The 25,204-nt window shown below is 42.1% G+C and overlaps 1 protein-coding gene across 1 annotated transcript; it reads left to right on the top strand.

The window, feature by feature from the left end:
* Positions 1-3,057: 3,057 nt before the first annotated feature.
* LOC134625262 (ral guanine nucleotide dissociation stimulator-like 1) lies at positions 3,058-17,002 on the top strand. Its single transcript, XM_063470469.1, has 17 exons — positions 3,058-3,404; positions 5,456-5,745; positions 5,985-6,029; positions 6,135-6,334; positions 6,468-6,625; positions 6,714-6,956; positions 7,094-7,197; positions 7,544-7,628; positions 10,508-10,576; positions 11,158-11,244; positions 11,751-11,783; positions 12,082-12,203; positions 12,868-12,957; positions 13,235-13,364; positions 13,888-14,190; positions 15,306-15,420; positions 15,529-17,002. Exons 1-17 carry the CDS (start codon positions 3,381-3,383, stop codon positions 15,666-15,668), a joined length of 2,238 nt encoding a protein of 745 aa, XP_063326539.1. The 5' UTR covers positions 3,058-3,380; the 3' UTR covers positions 15,669-17,002.
* The last annotated feature ends 8,202 nt before the right edge of the window (positions 17,003-25,204 follow it).

Below are 25,204 nucleotides of genomic sequence, written 5' to 3'. Positions count from 1 at the left end.
CACTTTTCTGCTGAAGTGAATGAATTCTGCACATTAGCATGCAGAGTTCCTCAAAACAAAGTTTCTGCTTTGAGGAACTGAGCGTGTTACAATTGGCCCGTGTTACTAGTGCCTCTGGCCTCCCAACAGAACATGACGCCAACACCATGAACAGTCACTAGAATTTGGTGGATGACGTCTAAGGGTGTCGTAAGTGTCAAAGCAGTGACGTAGCTTTAGGGACTCTCTGGCTGGAAAATGGAAACGTGATCTGCACCGAGATTTGAGACAAAGTAGAATCAGGAAGTCTCTCCTATCAATTGTTTCACTGCTTTTGTTACCGCAAAACACTTCAATACGACTTGTATGAGATAGCACTCATGAATAGTTGTGACCCAAAACATCTGGCAACACTTGATCATGCATTTGTGGCTGAGTGTTTCAGTGAGTCCCTGAAGGAGACTAAACAAAGACAACGCGATGCTTTTGTTGAACAATAAAAGAAGGACGTGACTGAGCAAAATGCCAAGTACAGAAAAGAAGCACCAGCTTTTCACAGAACAGTTGGCTCTACGAAACACTGGAGCCAGTGGACTGACGGAACACGAGCACACATACGCACTTATTTCCTCATAGTTCATAGGTTAGAGAACAAAAATAACATGGGGATTAAGCATACATATATTTCCATACAGATCATCAACAATAAAGTTGAATATAGCTTAAAAACCAATAAAATACATACTTAATTACATATAACTTACTTTCTTTTTAGCAACAACATATCAGTGGAATCAGTGACAGACAGAAATCTGCAGATGTCCTGATCTTATGACCATATCACGTGATCCTGATAACATTCTCCTACTTTGAATTTCACACATTTTTCCATACTTGTGTTTTCTGTGTAACCCTTTGGAACAGTCAGTAACCAACAAGCTCTTTGCTTATATGCTTTATGTTCACAGTGGAAAATGATGTGACATGTGCTGAGTTTGACATTAGAAGACTGTGTTTACATTCACCTGCTAAAGGAGAGGCTATGGACTCTGTTCCTGAATGGCCTGTTTTGGAATCTCACAATTAGCTTGAACGCCCGTCATGGTCTAATGCTGAACTTACAGAGATGTGTAGTTACTGGAGATTACTGAGGAAGACTTTCAGGCAGATGATGTAGGGGACAGCTTCTGAATATGATCGTGCTTAGTAACATCCCACTATAAAAATAGCCATGCTTACATGATCAAGTTGGAGACCCTGGGCACAAATGTTTGAAGGGACCTATCCAACTTTTCTTCTTTCCTCAATAACAAGATCTATACACACATAATAGCTCTGAATCATAACGGAGAGCACAACATCTCAACCATCAAAACTTCAGCCTTAAAGTATCTAATATTAAAAGGAAAATGAACCAGCAGAGTTTTTCCTCTATGTTTTTCATAAGGATGATTTATGATAAACAGAAATCTTCTCATACAACTGTTGTTGTCTCCTTCCTGTTCTTAATGTCTGTCTTTATGATGATGTTTTTGCTCTCCTGAGCTTTGGTATTCTACAAAATAATAATTCTGTCATGAAGAAATAAACATATATACCCATGTTTTTGGTTATAAAAGCACCAAAACCTAAAATTTGCTGCTTGGGTGTGCTGCCAAGTGGCATGAAACCCTGGTCCAGTGTCCACAATGCCTATATGATAATCCAGCCTAGGTATTAGCAACAAGAGCATCATTTTAAACACTCATTACCCAGAATGCACATTTTCTTTTTGGGTAATTAATACTGTAGCATTTTAAATAGGCTTCTAGTGCATATACACTATAATGCGTCATTTAAAACAATTACAATTGGCTCACTACAAGTCTTTAATTGTCTGAAAACTCAATTCTTTTGTTAGTTTGGAGATAAGTTTGGGGTTTTGTTTTGCTCAAAGGTCCTCTGCAGCATTCTAGCAGATACCTGAAGGTTTTGTGATAAGACTGACTAGTATTTGTCAGTTCAAAAAATTCCCCCCACATTGACTAAAGCTCCAGTTCCAGCTGATGATAAAGCGTCCCACAGGCACCACCGTGCTTCAATGTGGGTATTTTTGGTGATGTACAGTGCTGTTTTTGTGGCAAACTTATCTTTTGGAATTATGGACAGAAAAATCAACACTGGTCTCATAAGAAAGACTTACCTACATGCTTTTTTGAGACTTGATGTATGTTTTTGCAAAGTTTAGCGCGGCATGGATGTCTTTTTCTTTGTCTTTCCTCGTTACCACATCGCTCACAGTACATGTAGTACATGACCAGTCCACACCTGGAATTCCTGCAGCTTCTAACCAGTCTTTTCATCAGTTTTGGAGGGACATCCAGTTATATTTTCTCCCCTTGTTGATTACTGTGTTTACTGTATTCCACAGTATAGGTAATGCCTTGGGAATTTTTTTGCAACCCCTTCCTGTCTCATACATTTCAGCAATGAGATCCCTGAAATGTTGTTTAAGCTCTGGTTCTGCCGTAGGAACCTGCAAGTCAAGGAAGGCCTTGAAGAGCAGTTGAACTTGATACAATTTCAATAAAAGTCACTTGAACTGATGGCAGGTGTGCACTTATTTTTCTCCCTAAAAGATTGCTTTTCAGTTGAATTGTACATGTTACTGGTTGCAGTATGAGTGGAAAACGTCCTGAAACCATTTAGGCTATATTTATTTATTTACATGTAAAAAACAGACTCATTTTAGCAGTCCATGCTCCCTAAAACTGATAACTGTGGCAAGCTGGTAGCATAGCTAGTTAGCTAGAGCTTCTCGTCAACTTGCGTTTTGCAAAAAATAGTCCCACAGAATTATTGTATTTTTTTCAACCCCAAATAAACAAAAATGTGTTTATAGCCATAAGCACATCTATATTTCCATTTAACTCTTAGCAAACACATGCAAGCAGGCACCTGTCCTTAAAGGGAAAAAGTAAGGCGGAGTCCGATGCGCCCCCTCCGCTCACAGACACACCTCAGCACTCACTCGGCTCCAGGAGTCGCCTCCTGTTTATAAAGCCGAGGGAGGTTCGGTTAGTCAGGGAGACTGTCGACCAGAGTCCGCAGAGGGTGTTAGAGGACTACTGCGGGTTAAGATGCAGTCCGCGTTGGTTTAAATAGATAGAAAAGACCCTCCGCGTTTGTATATCGGCATAAAATGTAACGAAGACGGGATTTATCGCTAATTGTAAACGGTGTACGAATGTAGTTCGAGACGAAATTATTGGAGGGAAAAACACTAACAAAAAAAAGAGCAAAGAAACAAGTTTTCAGATGAAGATGAAGCCCTGACCTTACTCTTCGGGAAGGCTGGAAGTTCATTTTAGGTTCAGGACCTCTTGAGATGAAACTCGGCGCTCCTTAAGCGACCAGGCGAGATGGGAAAATGGGAGATAACGATGGTAAGTCTGCAGACCTGTGCTGGAGGTGGCTGTGGGCTGTCACAGGCTCGTCTATGAAGCTGCACAAAGTCTGCTTCCTCCTCTCATGCGTTACATTTGAATACCATTGCTTTTAAAACGTTTAAACACATTTAAAACACACTTTGGAGGCAAAGTGTGTTTTAAATGTGTTCCCATCTATCATAATAATCCCAGTCCTGATGTACCCGTAAAACAGCGGTTGCTGTCATTTCAAGTAAAGGGACTATGGTGGTAAAAGCTGATTTTGTACTATTTGAACGCTGTCACTGTGCCAGCTGCAGTGCTTGCTTGGGGAAAAAAGTGCAACTTGAATAGCAGTCGTCATTTTCATGCCTACACATGCTTCTGTGACTCAAACGTATTGTTAGGCCTACAGAAGTTCAAGAGTGACAACATGTTTGCTTCCCTGGTTATGTCTCGTTGGGTCCTCTGGATGAGCTCCATCATTGAACCCCAAAGCAGCTTGTTAACCTCAGCGATCGGCTGCACTCAGAGTCAGATAATAAATATCTATGCTTTCTCACTCTGAGATGGATTTGGCGGTGCTTAGTACCGCCAGCACACTGGTGACACAGTGAGTGGAAAACAGTTTTCCATTTGTGCTGCTCTGATTAGTATGAAGGACAATGGGGCTGGAGTGTTACTGGTTAGCAGACATGGAGGCTGAATGTTTGCCACTGCAAAATGGCTTTTTAAAAATGATTGACTAAAAAGCATGCAAGACCTCCCACCGTGGTTTTAAATGAGATGTCCGGAGCCTTTTAACAGTCTGTTACTTTTATCAGCTTTGTGTCTGTGCAAAGCCCACCCCATATATGATATATGGATATCATATATGGACTGAGCTTATGACACACTGTTTTCAGTACTGAGCTTTCAGTCTCTTTCAGCTGTGTACAGTAGTAACAAATTTCGTGTGACCCAGATTGCTTGGCACTGGCTATGAGCATCTAGAGGTGCAGTCCAGAGTTAATGTGTAAAGCAGAGTTTTCTCAGAATGTGAAAGCAACATGTCTTTGGTTTCAACATCAAGAAACCTTTTTTTAATTTATTTGAGCTTATATGTCCTAAATTCAGGATATCTCAGCCTCAGCTGAAGCAATTTTGATTATTTACTTACGAGATGGCAAGATTAAGTAGACATAGAAATGGATGAGAAATCGTTCAGTGTTGTTACTGGTGACATTTGACAGTTGTCCTCATATTGCAGCTGATTTTCAGTCTTGAGTGTTTAAAAAAAAAAAAAAAAAAAAAAAAGAAAAAGAAAGGGGGGAAAAAAAGAAGAAGATGTTTTCGGTTCCCTTCAAACAACCTTTGCAGATTATGATGCAGCTACTCTCTGCTGCACTAATAATCTTTAAAAAAGTGCTGAGTATTCAGTGTTCCTTTTCTCTCTCTCTCTCTCTCTCTCTTTTTTTTAAACCTCCATTTCCCTTTCTTAAGTGCACTGAGTTTCAGACCGGGTCAGGCGTCTTGTTTGAACTTTATGTAATGATAAACCAGTATGTTTCACTAAAAACATGACACCTGCTCTTGGCACTAACCAACTATAGTCCTCCAGTGCACCATTTTATTATTTTCTTGATTGCTCACTGTGATGGCAACTTTGTGCTCAGTGAGAATTTTGCTTTGATGTAATATTTGATGTGATAACTTATGATCTAAAAGCTCTGTTTGTCCAAAAACATTCGTGTGTACCTGTAAAATTCTAGGAAATTCTAGCTTTCTGCCTTGTGAAAATGAGTACTAAGTATTTTCTCAAGCTAGCACAGCTTGTTTGCGCACTGATAGTAGACTTGGTTATGACTATAAACAAATATTATGTAGTTGCTGTGGTTCATGTGGGATCAGTGTGGCTTTTTGTGTTACTCGTTTTTCTGCAGGATCATCTGTGTGTTTGGCTTGCTATTTTTACCTTTTCGTGTGTCAACCTCTGACACTAATGTTGTGACCTGAAACATTCTTTGGTATATACCATGTGTGTGTCTGTCCATGTGTTCAGCTCCGATGATCGCTGCTTTTGTTCCCAGAACCCAGTGCAGGAGTGGGGCGAAGAGACTGAAGATGGTGCCGTTTACGGGGTCACCCTGCGTCGAGAGCCCGTCCCGTCCTCCGCAAACGCTACTGAGGGGAGCCCATGCTCTGGTTTCGTGCAGTACAGAACTTGCAAGGTGCGACGACTGAAGGCCGCCACCTTGGACCTGCTTGTGAATCACCTCCTCGACTTTGGCTGCCAGGAACAGGACTACAGCAGGATCTTCCTCTCCACGTACAGAACCTTCACCAGCCCCACGAAGCTCATAGAGCTACTCTTTCAGAGGTACCGATGTGTTGCTTGAGGATCTTTTCTTCCGTTGTTTCCACCTGATGAAGCAGTGGCCTTCAGCCAGCTTTGATGTAATAATCAGTAGCTTGCAGGTGCTCATTATCCAGAGGCTTACAACAACAGCTATTATGCACAGAAAGGTTTTAGACTGTGGTTAGCAGCAGGTTTAAGTATTTATAATATGCAAACAAAACAATAACAAATGAATTTTTGTTTGTGTTTTTTATATCCAGAGACAGTGTTTTGTCAGATCTGGATAATGGCAAATGTTACCGGAGGTAGGTAAAGTGTATATGAAGCATGTCTCCATTATGTTTCTGCTGTACCTCCTTGGCTTAATGTGTCATTTAAAAATGTAACAGCTTTTCTCCTGCCTTCTCCAGCCCTCTGTTGGCCTTTGTCCAGACGTGGTTGGATCAGTATAGCGAGGACTTCAGGGACCCTCCTCTACACCCGGCGCTTCGGTTGCTCTTGGATCACCTGAGGATCAGCTCTGCGATGCATGACAGCATGCGCAGCCAGCCCAACTTTTGCTCACTCGCCGGGCAAGTTGAGGAGCTGCTCAGGACATTCCAGAAAGAAGGTGATCCTTCGCTGCGTAGCATGAGCCATAGCAATTATGGCCACGCGCAACAACAACCACTCCTGGTTGTTTCATAATTTACTTCGAGGCGTGATTGCACTTTTATGATTATTGCTGATGCTGGCTCTTTCAGAAGTGGCATCAAATGGCAGTTCTGCGTCTGCCGATCTTGAGCAAGATGATCTGGGGTCTGGTGATGAAGATTCAGGCAGTGAAAACTCTCAGGATCAAGGTGGCATCATGGATTTTTCTGCTGCAGCCATTGCTGAACAGCTCACTCGAGTGGACTCTGTATGTTAGAGGAGAACTTTACACCATTTTTTCCCCCCATGTTGTATTACAATGATCAGAGCCTGATTTGGTTTTCTTGATGTTCCAGGCTCTCTTTGCCAAAGTGGTCCCATACCAGTGTCTGGGCTGTGTATGGTCCCAACGAGACAAGAAGGAAAACATGTCGCCCACCATCCGAGCCACCATTGCACAGTTCAATGCAGTCACCAACCAGGTCATCGGGTCGCTGCTCTGCTGGCCTACAGATGGCAGTCCCACTTCCTCCCCTCTAGCTCCCACCTCGCCAGCGCAAAGGGCTCGCATCATAGAGAAGTGGATCAAAGTAGCGCAGGTCAGTTGAGATGCTGTGGTTGTTTTGCAGCTTTTAGGCGTTTGGATTTTAATATTGGTTCTAAGTCACAACACAAGAAGTACTAATGGGTTATTTTTAAATGATGTGCATTCACTGAGTACAAGTTTATTCTACAGGAGTGTCGTCGCTTGAAGAACTTCTCTTCTCTCAAGGCGATCCTGTCGGCACTGCAGTCCAATGCCGTTTACAGGCTGAGGAAGACCTGGGCGGCTGTCAGCAGGTATGGTTGGATAACTGCAGGTTCAAAGGCCACTTTTGCTTTTGTTGTTTGTGTAGTTTGCTACATAATCATCATTTAACGAGCGGTTTGAACCCTCATTAAGTTCAATTTATGGAGCGAGTCAGCAAATGCTGGGCTTTTAGACGACCCATATTATAGGTTGGGTCATGAAACGCTGCAGTAAGCAAATTCTAAGTTCAAAGATGAGTGAGACATAACTTTTTGTGGTTTTCCTTTAATGGTGTAAACAGGCAGTAATATGTCAAGTTTTAACTCCTGCCATCCTGTATAATTGTTAATAATTAAAATATCTGGTGGCTGTGGCTCTTTATCATTGTCTTTGCAGAGATAACGTGGCTGCGTTTGATAACCTCTGTGCGACCTTCCCTGATGAGAATTGTGTTCTTGCCAACAGAGAATTCCTGATGGAGGTGAGACTAAAACTTCTTACATATGCTTTAGTGTTTGCACTTGTACTCGTCCATTTAGACTTGTGCCATGTTGAAAGCTTACTTCAGGGTAGAGCTGGGCGATAGAATGATAACGATATGTATTGCGAAATAACTTTTTCTCGATAGAAAAATTAAACTATTGCGATAGGCCTCAACTCTCTTGTCCTCTTAAAAAAAAAAAAAAAAAAAAAAAAAAGAACAGCCAATCCAAATTAAGTAGCGCAGAGCCGAACCAATCACAGCCGCAGCGTCACGTCACGTGACTTGTTACGTACAGCACAAGTGCCAAGGCGCACATGTGTATTTGTTTTTGCAGCCGGGCTGCCCAGGTAATGGAGGAAATGAGTTTGCCGACTAGAGAAAAATCAACCGAGAGCGTGAGCGAAGGTTACCGAAGAAAAAAACGATGATGGTTCCAATGCCGGAGAGATTGTCGAACGGAAGGGCCATAGAAGTTCCGTAGTGTGAAGGTATTTCGGCTATTTCAAGTCTGACAAAAAACAGAGTAGCGCGCACTGTAAATTGTGCCGAAAGCAAGTCTGGAAATACAATAAACCGGTGCATGCTCAATCTCTGCCTGAAAGCGCTAATTCGTCATTCGGCTTTTGTCAGACTAAAGTAACTGTTAAAACTGTTTGAAAAGCTAAGCTATACAACAAGGAGAGATTGAGAATTTCCTTTTAGTTCTGTTTATTTGATATTGACAAAAGTTAGTCAATTTTGTCTGTTCTTCTGTAAAACGAACTAAGATTTATTTTTAGAATTAATATTTTGTTTCTAAGTGGAATTGACAATTTAGTAGTCTGTTTTGTTTGTTCTATTTTGAAACTTAAACGCTTTAGCGGCTGCGTTTTGTGTAGTTTGCAATATTTGCCTTTATTTATCTGAAACTGAAGTCTCATGTTCCTTAAGTACATCTACCCTGTTGAACTTATTATGGGAAATAAATATTTAAATCAAAACAAGCTGCAGATTATTTCACATTTCACTTGTGAGCAACGGCACATTTAAATCTTACAAATATAGTTATTTGGCTTATATCGTGATATATATCGTTATCGCCTGAAATGAAAAAAACATATCGTGATATGAAAAAATCTTATATCGCCCAGCTCTACTTCAGGGTAAATGGCCTATAATACAATACATTGAGGGGAGAATACCAGTGATCCCTTATAACCAACACCTGGCGTCAGCGGGCAGGAAGAACTCCCTTTTCACAGGAAAAGGCCTCTGGTAGAACCAGGCTCGGGGAGGAGCAGCCATCTGCTCTGAGCAGTTTGGAGAGAGGGGACAGGGAAGGAAGTAGAACATAAATTTTACCTGCTGCTTGATGAGAAGTTTAAGTGTTTGAGTGGTGCATCATTTGACACCAGGTGTGTAAATTTCCTTAGAACAATGTTTGATTCTGATACTATTCTGAAACCTTGATACCAACAAGGCATTACTGGGAAACATGCTAATGAACAGGCAAAATAAACCCACAGGTGCTCAGAGCTATGCAGAGATAGTGGTAAACGTTTAATTGGAATTTCTGTTTCCTGGTTCATTATCATTGTTTTTAATGTTGTAAAGTTTAAACATTTAAATTCTCCACCTATAAATTTCCACAGTGAATGCATATGGTTGATTCTTGAACTCTGTGCAGATCTAAGGTTAATGTTTACCAGTGCAGAGGTCAGCCCGAGCAGCTGTGCATGATTTTCTCTCAGCAGTCAATTGAGATGATTGGGATTTGAGGTTAATTGAAATCACTGAGATTAGTTTTAACGCAGAATCTTGAATTGTTTAGATTGTAAATTTACATTAATGCCAAAATTATAACAGAATCTGAAGTTTTAAAAGCTACAAAGATTGTTTCACATGCTTAAAGTTTGGAGAATATTAGTTTGGAGGTGATTGTTTTCCTGTTTCATGTTCGTTTGTTTTTTGTTTTTTCACTCTTAAACTCCTAAGACCCGAACTCTTCCACGGCATGCATTTTTAATTTCTCTTTGATATTTGGGCATATTGGGACCCGATGAATTAGAAAACAAAAAATTACCAGATTTTTTTTTTTTTAACCTAATTTTTGTTTCTAAGAAAAATGAGAGCCACATATGAGGATATTCGTTTAAAATTTCGATAGAACAGTAGCAGTATAATGTCCTCGTAAGTGGATATCAGGCAGTTGTAGAGCAAAATTGAGTATTTTGGTCTAAATAACCCAAAATGTGATGTCCACATATGTGGACGCCAGGTCCTAGGAGGTTAAGAGAGTTTAATTTTTGAGTTCATATTTACAGAAATGTTTAGCGGCGTTTTGATGGCAAACTAGAACACAATGTTTTCCATTTTTCTTCTTTTAAGTTTAGTCTCCTTGCGGCAACTGTGTCAGCCGTATCTTGTGTCTGGCTACTGTAGAAGTGTTCAATAGAGAACTGGATTAGATCACCAAAACTTTCTGTACATAGCAACCACAGCTTCACAATAACATGCTTTATTCAGTGAAAAATGACCTCCCCCTCCTTCACTTTTCAGTGTTTTATTCAGCCAGTGGTTTTTATCAATGTAAAAACAATCACTCCGTCTTATAGGGAGTTTGAGTCTGTTTTGAGAGTCGTGAAGCTTGCAAGTGGCCTCTCTTCCTTTGAAAGCTAACTGTTAAACAGGGTATCTGAGTTAATGTGTAATAAAATCTAATATTGCACCAAAGAAACAAGTAAAGGCTGTACTGTTTCATAAGCTGGCACACAGGCCGGCATCTTTTACATGCTGCTTTACATACATATACTGAACACTCAGAGCACACAGACGGGAGGGGAAATGATCCAAATAACATTGAACTGAATATAGCTTTGTCTGACTGTGTGTCACAGGAAGGAGGTCCCACGCCTGATAACGTTTCTCCAAGGATATTGAAACGGTGTCCACTCTCCAGACAGATGGTAAGCCATTCTTCAGGGTGGGGGGTGGATAAGTGGGGTGGTGGTGGGGGGTGGTGGTGTGTGTGACAGGTTCTGACGACATGCGACACAACCAGTGTCATTTATGGCTGAATTTGACGTAAGCAGATACTACAACGTCATCCTAGGAGTCTCTTTTCATGTGATGCAGGATTTGTTTTCAGCTTTTGAAAAGGGATTCATGCAAAAAATCCCTGTTCTACAATTCAGCAAGGCACAAGAGAGCTGATTTCACTGAGTGTGGGTGGAGTATCTATCTATCATGGCACAAGCCCAAAACTATGTTTAGCCCCACTCAGTGCTGAGCAAGTTTCAAATGGCCTCAGATCACCAGGATTATAGGACAGTAATAATAGACTTGGCTGGGGTCTTGTATGAGTCATATGCACATTCTCCTGGGTTGTAATAAGACCTCACAGTGCTGCTAACAGGTCCTGTCTTGTCTGAATGTTGTAAATTTTAACCCATTAGCCACAATAAAGCAATAAAAACCAGCTATATTGGCACAAGAAAATATAACTGTTTCCCTATTAGCTGTGTGCTTACGTGTCGTCTGCCTGCAGAGTACATCAAGTGGAGCGGTTCCATACCTCGGCACGTATCTGACCGTCCTCACCATGCTGGACACTGCTCTGCCAGACACTGTGGAGGTACTTTTGTCTAACACGTCCTCTGGATATTATTTCATAGACTTAAGGGTTCAAAGTGTTCACAATGTGCTGGATACACTCAGTATGTATGCAACACTGTATACTTTGAAACCTGATTAAATGATGTTTGCGCTGCAATCAGATGCTCTTCATGGGAGATTATAAACATAACTGCATTTTGCCCATTTATATACACATAAATAAACTTGGTTCTAGTAGTAACTGAGAGATTTTTTTTGGCTCATTCAACCACTTTGGTTTACCAGTTACTGTGTTTTGGTGTTATCATCTTGGCCTGGGAAACTACTTTTATCAGGGAGAACTCAGTTTTCAGTGCATAAATCACCCCTGATAACTAAACTCGGGTACGTTTTGGCTAATATTTCATGCTGATGGAAAAACACAAGGGTGTATCATTTAATTTAGTGCTGTTATTGTGTCACTTTGTAATCCAGTTAATGATTGCTATGTAATAAATGAAATCTAATAGTGTACTGTTTTTACAGGGTGGACTTATAAACTTTGAGAAGAGGAGGAGAGTAAGTGTTTCTTATTGTCACTTGTTTTTGTCTGCTGGGAGGGGGGAGAGGGGAAAGGCAAAGTTGTGCACATAAGACCGTCAGCTCTTTGTTAACTGAGTTTGAACATTTACATTCCTACATCTTAGTATGTGTCAGGCTGAAAGCTTTTTATTTTTTCTTTAAGATTTGCACAGACTGTGATTAAAACACAAAAGCTGTGTAACCGTAAAGAATCTCTTTGTTGTGTCACTATGCGGAAGCGTCTGTCAGCCTGGTTTATCTGTTTATTCATCAACATGCCTCTCCTTGCCTACAGGAATTTGATGTTCTGTCACAGATCCGTCTGCTGCAGGCTTCCTGTTCCCAATACAGTCTCGGACACCAGCCCCGCATTGCTGCCTGGCTGCAGAGACACAAGCTGCTCACTGATCAGGAGAGGTGAGCTGAAACACCCTGATTTTAACATGGACATGAAAGGAAGGCCATCAGAGAAGACATAATATACATAATACTGTCATTGTTAAATCTCCATTTGGACGAATAAAGCTGCTTTCCTTTGATATTACTCCACTCAAAGGATCATTTGATAATGTTTCCACTGACTTTTTGGTGGTAGAAGAACAAATCCTTTTGTATTCATAACCTAATTATTTTTTCTAAATAATCCAAAACCTGCTACCCTTCATTGCTTGTGTGTGTGTGACATTTAAAATATGCATGATGGCTTTATCTCATTGTGTCATGATAAAGCCATTGTCTCATAACTCACCCTAGACATGATGCAGCTGTGTCAAATGTCCTATTTAACTGAGATTGCTTGAGTCAAAGATGTCTGACTTTGTAAAATGCCTCGACTCCCCCCTTGTATCTTCCTCGCCTTCTGTGCACCAAACTCTGGTGCTGACTAACATGCGGAGGAGAGGATGTGCAAACTGAGAATTGAGAATGGGGGAATGTTCGCTAGCACCTTTCAGAAAGTCTGAAAGTCTCTGTGCTTTTTATCGAGTTCTTTTTCTGAGTTTAATTTTTTGAGTTCGGAATGAAGTGATATGTCAGTAAGATGTCAGGTACCCTGGTGCTCAGTAACATCATCTTATTACAGCTACGAGCTGTCGAGACACCTGGAGCCTCCTGTGGACTTGTGTTCGCCACCTCCATGGAGCCAGCGCACACTCTCGATGAAACTCTCCTTGTGAGTCTCATGCTATAGTCCAGTTTGCATATTCAAACATGCACATTAAACTAAGCACAAAGAGCTGCATGCAAAACTTGGAGTAAAGCCACTGTTGGTTCACATTACATGTTTTACCTCAGTATAAGAACAATGAGATGTTTAGATTACAACTTGTGGTATGCAGTAAAATGGAAGTGAATCATGTGATGTGTATACTCTGGTATTAAACTACATTGTTCAAGTAACTGAATGGGGCGGGTGTGGCATTTCTAATGAAAGCTCATTCTGTCTTCAGTCTCAAGATGGCGAGTGACGGCACTAAGAAACCGCCTGCTGACCAGATCAGTCTTTCATCTTCTGGATCCAGTGGGTCTGAGATGGAAGATCTGTCCTCCCCAAACCCAACCTGTTCCATCAAGCTGCAGGTAAACGGCCGTGTTTAGCTGCGTGCATCATTGCAATCGTTTCCCCGAATGTTTTGTGTCCATCCTTTGTCATTGGCTGCATTAACAGTGGAGTCTTTGTTGAAAGCTTTGTCACGCTGTGCCTTCAGACTGGGTCTCTCGGTTTTAGAATAAGTCACTGTTTACACTGTACAAACAATTACCCTTTTTTAAAGCAGTCAAACAAACCTCTGAAACATTCCTAATGGGAAGTAAAATGCACTGAATGTCTTTTTAAAAACTGAAAAAGTTACATAATCTCTACTTCACAAAAGGGCAATCGAAACTAGCGTGAGCTCTCCACAAGTGGAGTTTGTATCGAGGAGGTGCTTAGCTGAGCTGGAGTGGTGTTTAATGGCCTACAGTTCTCTGCTTCACCATGGTTCAATAGCCTAGCTTTCCCCTGCAGACCAGACACTTGTGAAAGGCTTCAAATACTCTGACACAATAATACTCAGCAGTCTTCTTTCTCTCATTTCTGTCCCCCATCTTCTCTCCTCTGCAGTCCTTTCACAGCTCTTACAACAACGTGTCCGAGTCCTTCTCTTTGTCCTCGTCCTCCTCTTCCTCGTCCTCTCCCAGCATCTCAGCTGATTCGTCTGCAGACTCCCCTGACTGCCAAGCAGACCTCAGCTCTGCAGCCTCACCCTGTGGGGGGGCGCGGCCGAAGCCTCAAGCGGCCTACCACAAGCGCTCGGTGTCTATGACCTCACTGCCCGTGTACAACCGTCAGGTGGATGACTCTTGCATCATCAGGGTGAGCGTGGATCTGGGCCACAACAACGGCAACATGTACAAAAGTATCCTGGTGAGTTCATCCTCGCGTTGTGATGTATGATGTTCAGTAAGTGGAGAATTTGACAGTTTGTTTATTTGCTTGCTTGTTTTTTTTTTTAAGATCTCTAATTACACATAGTCATCTGTAAACAAAAAGTAAATGATATTTACTGTTCTACACATCATACAGGACATACTGGTGGAGTATTTTGTAATCATGCAGCTGTCCTCTGAATAAATCCTGGACTCCACCTGAGTCTCAGTTCTCAGGATCTCATGCGTAGCACCCAACGATTTCTATCAGAAGTTATCCCTGTATAACAAAAACACTCCTTCAGCCTCCTCATCAACTTGAATCGCCTTACTGTTTTCAGTGCAAAGCAACGCATGCATAAAACCTGAACTTGCACTGTATAATTTTAGTTAGTAGGCTTGTGTCACTTTCCCTCATTGGGTCTGCTGATATTTTACTCTCCCCTGGTAGAATGAAGTGAGCTGGCTGGGTCTTTGTATACAAATTACAGCTCGCTGTTTATAGATCAACTTTGAACTGCAGCATCACAATAATTCACACCACTTAGCAAATCTGCCCCTTCATTCAAATCTTCATTCAGTTCGACCATAAGGACTATCAGAACATACGATTGGCCTTTTGCGTTTACTTCACCTGTTACTGCTTTTCTATCTTGGGGTGTAGTTAGTGTGAATACTTACGATTCAAATAATTTGTTTTATATCGTTCATATCTGCAAAAGTAGAGGTAACCTTTAGAAAAGTGAAACCAGCTTCAGTTATATACTTTAAACAAGTGCTACAGCCAGTAGTTCATTCTCAGTGGATGTGATCAGGAGAACTGATCCTTCTCATCATTTGTCACAAAGTCAGACTTGTATGGTAATGGTAAATACAGATTTGAGGGCAGAGAAGCTTTGCTCCAACTGCTGAAAGTAAAGGTCACAGTTGTGAGTGGGACAGGGCTACATCCTAAGGCTCAGAATGCTTCTATTGCTATTGCAGTGCTCTTTGAATGTGTAATATGAGCCAAAGAGGTAATGCTCCTTAAACGCAGTGGCCCATGAACTTCCGTCTTCACTATTGTGTGTGTGTTTATGTGTAACAGCACTCGTTATTCTTTGTTTTTCATAGCTGACCAGCCAGGACAAAACTGCACAGGTGATCCAGAGGGCATTGGAGAAACATCACCTTGAGCACATGACCTGGCAGGACTTCACCCTGACACAGGTCATCTCTCAGAGCAAAGGTCAGAAGAGAACTCCTTTATAAAAAAAATTGCTTAACTGGTGACAGAAAGGAAAATGCTCTTCTGACAGTGATTTTTTTTCTTTTTTTTTTCTTTTCATCTTTCCAGAGTTTCTCATACCAGACAAGGCAAACGTCTTCTATGCTATGTCTACAACAGCCAACTTTGACTTTGTTCTGCGCCACAAGCACAAAAGCCAGAAGAAACCACTGAGAGCAACTGCTAGTCTCGGACGATTCACAAAGTAGAAACTTTAACGTGCAAATTCTCTGACTGCAAAATGAACTGAGCTCTTTTGTGCTTCTGCATAATGGCCTTTATTTTTAGAGGCTTCTTGAGGAAGATGCGTGCTCTGTTTCAGTCCTCTTTGGCTGCTGAAATGGCTTAAAATAGGACATGAAGACTTCCCACATAGGACGTGTGAGAAGGGGAGAAAAAGACCCATTTCTTTGCCTCCAAAAATGTCACTTCCAATAAATCTCTCGACCCAAAGATGCACAGAATAATGCCTTCCTCTCTTGAGCAACACGTGCTGGCTTCAGTGGCCTATCTGTATGTGAACACTGAGCACTGACTGGCTATTCCTCTGCACAGCTGGGTGCTGTTAATAACTGGCGCCTTAAAAAGGGAATCGGGGTCAGTTGCTGCGTAAAGGCGGTGAAGTCCCGGGGCCCCGCAGCAGGCTGTCAGCTCTGAGATGGCTCAGTGCACTGAAGTGTTGGCACGCCAGTGCCGTGTGAGAAGTGGGCGGGGCCGTTATCATCAGGGATCAGTGCGTACCCTGGGAGTTTCAGAAATTGCTCCTCCGGTGTTGCTGTGATACTTGCTGTGTGCGACTGGCAGCTCCGACTGGAAGGATTGCATTCTTAAGATTGGGTAACTGAGGCAGCAGATATTTTTGATGGACTGGAGGGGATGTACATGTGGAAACTGCTGCTGGGGGGGGGGTGTAACTGTGATTCTATGAATTGATTAGCTTTCAGTGTTAGTGCTTTGGCTAAGTGAAGTCAGCTTGTTAAACTTCTTTTTTTGATCTATTTATTTTTACAGTGTCTCCTTTGTGATTCACTCTGACTGCACTTTCATGTAACATATTTTTGACTGTTGGGTCGTCTGAGCCCAAAATACTTTGCATTTTGAAAGAAAATGTTTGTACATAATTTAATTTCCTCATTTTTGATGAATACGGGAAATATTTTAACTGTAATTGGTTTTTTTGTTCTTTTTGTTTTGTTTTTTAAATACTTGAACAAATTGTGTCTTTCGTTTGCCTGGTGCATAGTTTTGTTTTTTTTTTTTTTTTTTTTTTTGTTGTTTTGTTTTCCCTCGTCCCTCAAGCCTAACGAGGAGTTCATGTACCGTAGATCTAATCATTTCAATGATGTCAGTTGCTGCAAAACTTGCGATAGTGCATGACGACCATATAGTTAAAGATCCAGAGAGTATTTGCAAAGATTAGTTGCATTGTGAGTTGACACGCATGGTATGTGTCAAGTTTAAGAACTTCTGTCATCTCACTGACCTATTCTCTTGATCCTCTACATTATATTCTGAAAACTACAGTTTTTTTTCAACTTCACCCCCCCCCCCCCCTTTTTTTTTTTTTTTTTTTTTTTTTTTTGTTAATGGCTAAGAACTACAGTTAAAAAAACAAGGGACTCTGCTTTTTAAAACCAGAATTCAATATTCAATACAGTGCTGTATCTCAAGCTTCATATTAAAGATTTTTGTCAGTCATATTTGTCTCAGTGTCTTCTTCTACCAAATGTGATGTAGCCAGAGGATGCAAATCTCCTGTTCCACCACATTCAATTGTAGTTACATAGCACCAAATCTCAACAAAAGTCGCCTCAGGGTGGTTAATATTGTAAGGTAAAACCCCCTAAAATAATCTAGAGAAAACCCAACAATCAGACAACCCCCTATGAGTGAGCACTTTAGCAACAATGGGAAGGAAAAACTCCCTTTCAACAGGAAGAAACCTCTGGGAGAGCCAGGCTCAGGGAGAGGGAGACGAGACAAAAGACATGCTGTGGAAGAGAGCAAGAGATTAATAACTCCCAAAGGTGCTGTAATGGATTGAGATCTGGTGACCGTGGAGTCCATTTGAGTACAGTCAACTCACTGTCATGTTGAAGAAACCAGTTTGAGATGATCTGAGCTTTTGTGACACGGTGTGTTATCCTGCTGGAAGCAGCTGTAAGAAAATGGGTGCACTGCAGCCATAAAGGGATGGACATGGTCAGCAACTATGGTAAGCTGTGGTGTTGATAGGTTGGACTGAGTGTGCCAAGAGTTCAGCCTAAACTGATGATACAAAATTTAATGTTCAGGCCAAATTTCACAGCAGAAATCCAGACTTTCTTTTTCTGTTGATCAATTTTTGGTGAGCCTGAATTAAAGCTTCTGTTTCTGACAGGAGTGGCACCCAGTGTGGTCTTCTGTTGCTGCAGCCCATCTGTTTCAAGGTTCGACATGTTACATATTCAGTGATGCTCTTCTGATACCTTGATTAAAACGGGTCATTTGAGTTACTATTGCTTTCCTATCAGCTTGAAGCAGTCTGGTGTTTCTGTCCTGAAATCAAAAAAGCATTTTCTCCCAGAGAACTGCCGCTAGCTGGATATCTCATATTTTTTCTGCAAGTCCTAGAGATTGTTGTGTGGGAAAATCTCAGCAGACAAGCAGTTTGTGAAATACTCCGTCCAATACATCTGGGACCAACAACCATGCCACATTCAAAGTCACTTTCTTAATGCTCTGTTTGAACTTCAGTAGGCCGTTGTGACCATGTCTACATAATTAAATGCTCTGAGCTGCTGTCGGATTAGATATTTGTGTTAACAATAAGTTTGATAAGTGCACCCGAAAAAGTGGCAGTGTGCTTTAAATCAAATTAATATAATCTAAAGGTGTTCCAGTAAGGTTTATTTATTTTTTGCTAATGAAACAAAAACTAATTAAAACAAGACATAGACTAATTGACGTCTTTCTAAAATCAAAAATGCATCTCTTTTCCACTATTTTCATCTTTTTTATTAGATCGACTCATCAGTTCCTCCAAGACTTACCTTTCAAATTATTTTCAGAAGCTAAAAAGCAAGTATGACCTGTAACACTTCGAGCGACTGCAAATAGACGACGCATTAAAAGATAATTGATCATACTTATATACTTTATTTAGTTTGAAGTGGTTTCCGCAATGTTTGACGTCACTGACCCCTGCAGGTCGCTCGTGCGTGGTACATCAACGTCGTTACTGCTCGCGCCTGTTTCTTACAGGTTCAAACACACACAAACACACAAGTTAAAATAAGGTACTGCGATTTTTTTTCCACCCACACAAATATGGCTGCAACAAAGTGTATCTATCTCTTCCCGAGTGTTCTTCGAGGCAGTGGAGAAGAGTGAAGCTGCTCACCAATGGTAAGATAAAGTGTTAACTAGCTAACAGTAACATCTTTTGTAAACGTCCAAAACCAAAATAGTTACATAGTAACGATGGTATAGCTTTCACCACTAGATGGCGCCAGAGCACTATCTGCTCATCAAAGGGCGAGTTAATTTACGAGCAAACTGCACTGACGTGGAGTAGCCACTCGGCTGTAGCACTGGCTCACTACACTGAATATCAGGACAGTTGGTTTATTATACACTTTACAGTAAAAAAAAAAAATACTATAGAGGTGTTTGGGGTATAGATATTTTGATAGATGATAGCATGAAGGCAACACTACGGTCTGTCAAAGCATAAAAATAAGAGCCCCACATATTCTTGTGGAGGCCCTGTTTTTTTAAAATTTAAATACAAATAAATAATACAAACATATCTAAGGGCTCAGCCCAGGAGCTGCTCGGTGGCTCACCTGATCACAGGATAAGCACCGCAGAGGCTGCTGGACCATCTACCCAAACAAAGAACTTGGCAGCAATAGATGCACACTCAGCAAAGGGATGTGGGTTCTGGATTCATTAGATGAGACCTGCCTCACACTGTGTGTATGTGTGTAAGAGGTTGATGCACAGGTCAGCAGTTCTGGAGGAGAAACAGGACACTTTCTCATGTATTATGCATGCCTGTGATGTCCGGCAGTGAGCTTGGCTGGGTGCGTGAGCTGCATGTAGCCACGGAAATAGTGCATCATCCGTGGCCTTCGCTCTGACTGATCAAGAACAATTCTCATCTGACTTTGGAGTGGTGCTGTGCAAGGGCCACACGAGACGTTCTATGAGGATGGACTAGACACAGAGTCCAGTTGTCAATAAAACCGATGATCTTCACCTCTCTTGACCATGGAGTGTTTGAGGAAGTTAGAGGGTTTCAGTTCATGTTCACGCACACTCTTAAACCGAGGTGTGTATCCTGTTTTTGGCCCGTTGTGGATATATGTTATGAACATCCGCATGGTCAGAAAACGATGATACTAATTTCTTTCGCCATTGCTTATAAATCTGCAGGCTTGTGGACTTGAGTTTTAACTTTTGCACCCACATCTATGATTCACTCCATATACATTCCATAGAAGCAACTTCTTTTTATCCAGTGAAATCCATTCACAGATAAAATCATGTCATGGTAAGACACACACACACACACACACACACACACACACACACACACACACACACACAAATCAACCAGCAAATAAAACTTAGCAGGTTCTGTTGCGGTCAGGTCACTGATCTTTCATCCAGTGACCCCTGTAACTTCTGCATTTCTTTGCACAAGGTGTAATGGCATCACATCCTGTGTGGTGGGTAAGGGGGCAGTGCAGCAAAAACAAAAACAAAGCCAAACGAGGAGGGCTTGCTTACGTGTCTTATCCGTGTCTAATTTTTCTTCTCTTGCATCAAGATGAAGTGCAGCATGTGAAAGACGACTTGTCCTTATCTTTGTGAAACTCACTGCTGTTTTGTTTGTACTCGAAGGGAACATGTGAGGCTGTGAAAAGCTGACTACTACCCTTGGACAGGTTCCTCACCCACTTTAGAGGAGATGCATTTTCTTTTTTTAACTGCTCAAAAGCTGAGATAAAGTGCGATGATGCTGCATGGGTTGTTGAGGTCAGCGTGCTACAATTGTGGTTTTTAGCACCTCTGCGGATGTCACACGTGTGCTGTAGAAGCGGTAACAAAGCCAGCTCGAAGCCTCGTTTGCATGTGTGGGCCCTGCACGCTGTTGATAAACACAACCTTGTTCCTCATTTTCAGAGGAAGTGGGAGGAGGGGTGGGGGGGTCGAGAATAGTCCACATACTGACCCTTGTGTGCAATTAACACGTGTGCATTAGAAAATAATCACACAGACACCGTGTATATAAACAGCGTATCAATGTGAGTGACAGTGAGTGTGATAATTTGCACCCGAGCACTGTTGGGCACGCTTGGCAGGGTGCAGATTGGTTACGGCATACGTGCACATGGCTCATGCATATGCATAAAGGGCTAAACATGATGCCCTACTTTGATGGCGACTCTGCACGTTTAAATTCATATACAGATGTTTTGACGCCCACGAGAGTAATTCACGGTTTTCCATTCTCACCTCTGGAATGAACGTAGGATGCTGATCAGAATTTTTAACCGCTTCCTCGCCACGGCTGATGATGCCACAGTGCAGCTTCTTTGTCACACGCTGGGAGCTTGTGAAGCGGGGTTAGTTATAAAGTTCTCTTTTGAGAAACTTTTAATGAAGCTGTGCTACTATGGAGCGATACTGTTGCATCTCTCTTGGCGCTGCTCTGAAGGGTGTAAAAATGTCTTTGTCTTTAAACTAAGTAAGAAGATATGTGAGATTCAGGCTTGCCTGATGTTTGTGGGTTACCTCTACTTCTGCAAGTGATCAAGAATCACCATCTTCAGCGGTTTTCCACTGATTGGTCTCGAAGATCTTGGTGGATGTAAGCCAAATTTTAATGGATCCTTAACGTGACCTCACTCTACACCCCTACAGTGTTTTATCAGTATTCATTCAAAACTTTTCAAGCAGTTTTCAGAATGATGACACCCATGCATGCAAATGCTACAAAACATAACCTCGTTGGCTGAGGTAAGAAAAATGTTTTAGGCACTTTTTAATCAGCTAAATGTAGCTGGAGTCGGAGACTGTTCCAAAGCCTTTCGAAAACTTGGTTGTTGAACACTTAAGGTGGATTTACGCTTTAGTGGGAGATTTATGCTTTAGCTATGGTCTACCCATATACATCTACACCTGATGTGTACTTCCCTAGAAATGTAGCTACATGTCAGGTCAACGCATGATTGTGATTGGCTGTACCGATGTCCTGTGCTGTTGGTTCCTCCTGTGCATTCCTGGATACTTTTTTGATGCAGTTTCTGAATTTGTCAGTGAGAGAATGACAATCATCCTCTCAGTATAAGCAACAATCGTCAGTATAAGCAGTAGCGTCAGTATAAGGACTTCCAAATGTCGGCAAATTTCTGGAGGTAGTTTACTGAAACTATCCGAAATATCGGTCCTAGGTTCAAGTCAAATCATTGGACCTGTTTTATGTGGAGTTTGCATGTTCTCCCTACATGTGTGTGGGTTTTCTCTCTGGGTACTCTGGCTTTCTCCCACGGTCCAAAGACATGCAGTTAGTTGGGTTAGGTCCACTGGTGATTGTAAACTGGTGGGAGGTACACTCCTGCCTCTAGTCCTATGGCAGCTGGGATCCTGATAAGGATAAGCGGAAGAGAATGGATGGATGGATGGATGGATGGATGGATGGATGGATGGACGGATGGATGGACGGACGGACGGACGGATGGACGGACGGACGGATGGATGGATGGATGGGTCAAGAAATTATACCACCACCACCACCCTGAACCCTTTTTTTTCTAGCTTTTTGTGTGATTTTGGTTTCCACTGACTGACATTTACACAATATGTGTCAAGATCTTCAGCTTCCAGTGTGTGAGTAACCTCATCTCAAGCACACAGCTCTGGCTGTGTGCACATAAACCCCACATGGCTTCAAAGCTGCATGTTTTTTTCTTCATTCAAGTTCAGAAGTGGCAGCGGTGGAACTGATTTTAAGTAAATGTCATCTGACCTTCTTGTTTTCAGTCAGACTCAATAACAGCGCTGAGGTACTCCAACACTCTTTTCTTTGTGACATGCTTTCAGATTCCAGGAAGCTTTGAGCATGAGCAAACATCCTGCTGAAGCACAGCTGACCTATCAAAGTCCAAAGGTTTGTAAAATGAATAAATTTATCATTGATGTGAACAGATGACACGTGTGCATTTAAGTAGGTTATATCTCCAAATGAAAACAACCCCCTGAAAAACTAGTGTGATATCACACTGACTGTGACGCTTGGACTCGGGGAAACACAAAAGAGGACAGAAGAGTAAATGATGCCTGTGTTGACTCAGCAGTGATGAAATTAAATGAGAAAAGAGGGGGCGTAATTATTTGAAAGTAATACAGAACGCCTTATTCTGGTATATGTTGAGCCATCACCTGCCGCTCCTAAGATGCATCTTCCTTATTCCTATCATTGCATCTTCATTGAGTCTGAGGCCTGGCGTGGCAGGGTGGGCCTATTGTGTTTACTGTAAGTTCCTGGTTTGAGTGCATTTCCAAGGGTTATTTATTTGTCTTGTCTATTTTTAGGCGGGCGCGCTTCTGATGGATTTATCCGTGTCTACGTGTGCATCTGTGTGTATGTGAATGGAGATGTGCGAAGAGCAGCCTTCTGTAGTGTGAGTCATGCAGTGACGCGAGCAGCTCCAGTCACTCACACGCCTGGCTCGAGCACATGGCTCTCAGACAACACACTCCCTGCCTTCACGTGCTGTCCTGTCCCCCCCACCCTTCTCCACTCCACTCCCACTCTCTCTTCGAGCCGGGTTTTTTTTCCTTCTTCTGAAGAACCCACCCTTTCCCTCAGCTCTGCCTGTTGCTTCACAGACAATGGCAGCCATTCTCCCATTCCCACTCCCTGATATAAGTGCACGCTGATAACCTAGTTTCTCCCGAACAACAACAAGCTTTACGTGTGTTAGTTTAACGGGAATAGGAAGTTTGTTTTGTGGCTGGAGCTTTTTTTATTCTCCACGTTTTGTTGCAACTCGTGGCAGAGTCCTGCTCGGGCTGAATATTAACACGTCCCAACGGCTCAGGCACTTGCTGCTATTAATAAAGATTTGTCAGTGCAGGAGTTGCCTCAGAGCCGAGAAAAGGCTTTGCCACGAATCCCAGTGGATTTTTCGGAAGCAGGAGGGGGCTTCTTAGAAGAGCAAGAGGAGTAAAAGAGGAGGTCAAATACAATTTAGGTGGGGGCGGCTTCCACCCTGCTCACATACAATACTTTGGAAGCTATTTTGCTGGTGTAAAAAATACACACTAATGAAAAAAGGGTTCTGTGTATACACCGAAATGCTAAACAGTTCTCAGGCTCTATCATTGCTATTCTAGGATTTACCCTATTTGCTCAGCGCTCAGGCAGAAGGTCACTCTGCAGCCAAGTGTTTGAGCTGAAATGTTAATTGTCATCACCGACATCACAAGTGGAGCCCAAATCCTCGACCCACACTCTCTGAGGGGGATTTCAGCTGAACTTTCCCACAAGTAGAAGCCTTATGGAGACGCTGCCTCTGTGTGAACGAGTGTGTGTTTAACCCTGTTAGCCCATCTCCCTGCGCTCCGCAGCACCAGACATGTCAGCTATACCTGGGATCACGTAGACCTGGACTACAAAGAGGAGACTACTTCGCAATTTGATTTTTCATCTGGTCTGGTCATTACACTTCCAGTAAAACCTGCCTGAATCTAAACTGCTGGCACATTGTGTTTTTTTGGTGGCCGGCTTGTGTGCTTATTGCAACACGCTTTTTACTGTAAACAGCAGGACAGCAAACACAAACAACAGCTGATGGTTTTCAATCCCCTCTGTCCTATTTGCTGCCACGTCCACCTGCTAACCTAACTAGCTTTTCCCATGCCCTTGGTTTATATATATGTATGTGTGTGTGTGGGGTGTGTGTGTGTGCTTTACATAACTGCCTGCCATGGCCCCAGTAAAGGTGTTACTGTAACACGTTGAGTCCTGGCTGCATGTGAGCAACCACTCACATGGGGCCTGCTGTTTGCCCTCCCCCCCCCCTCCAGGTGTTTGGATTAGAGGAGGAAGGATTGAGTGGCTGGGAGGAGCAGGGAGGCCCTTACTGTAAACTGACTCCTTTGCTGTCACTGTGTGCACTTACAGCTCACTTCTGCCTGCTTTACTTCCTCCTTTCCCCTTCAGCGTATCTGCCTCAGGGATCTCACTTTTTGTGTGTTTTTTTTCGCTACTGCGCTCGCTTTCTATTCCATCTGCTTCTTTAATCACAGCTGTTGCTTTTACTTCCAGCGAGGCCTCAAGCGTTCTCCTAACTTTTTCTTGGCAGTCGGCGAGAGGCAGTGCTACTAAATGCAATGCTGCATAAATGTCTTTAGAAGCAGGCCACAGTGCTTCAGCAGTTTATACCAAACATGTGGTAAACACAAGCTTATTTCAGCCCCAAATACTTAAAATTATGTAACAGCAATTGAAGTGATTTTATTGTCAAGACATCAAGGTGGCATGATCAGAGTTTATAATGTGAAAAAATGCAACTGTAAGGCATGCATATGTTTTTGTTACTGGCTTTATGGTGGTCATGGATTTATCATAGTGTATATATAAAAGCGTGCCATCGCTCACTATTTTAGCATTTTGCTTCTCCGTCTTAGTTTTCGGATTCAGAAGTGACCTTATTTGGACTGGAAGTACAGATACAGATGTAACAAGGTT

Source organism: Pelmatolapia mariae, linkage group LG4 (assembly GCF_036321145.2).
Source record: "Pelmatolapia mariae isolate MD_Pm_ZW linkage group LG4, Pm_UMD_F_2, whole genome shotgun sequence".
NCBI lineage: Eukaryota > Metazoa > Chordata > Actinopteri > Cichliformes > Cichlidae > Pelmatolapia > Pelmatolapia mariae.
The sequence above is the reverse complement of the archived record's forward strand: the minus strand, read 5'-3'. Positions and strand labels throughout refer to the sequence as shown.

Excerpts from the sequence above, each read along its gene's own strand:
- LOC134625262 (XM_063470469.1), top strand. The coding sequence starts at position 3,381 with ATGGGAAAATGGGAGATAACGATG. Across the intron at positions 12,958-13,234 it reads CTCTCGATGAAACTCTCCTT|TCTCAAGATGGCGAGTGACG; the intron begins GTGAGTCTCATG and ends TTCTGTCTTCAG. Across the intron at positions 13,365-13,887 it reads CCTGTTCCATCAAGCTGCAG|TCCTTTCACAGCTCTTACAA; the intron begins GTAAACGGCCGT and ends TCTCCTCTGCAG.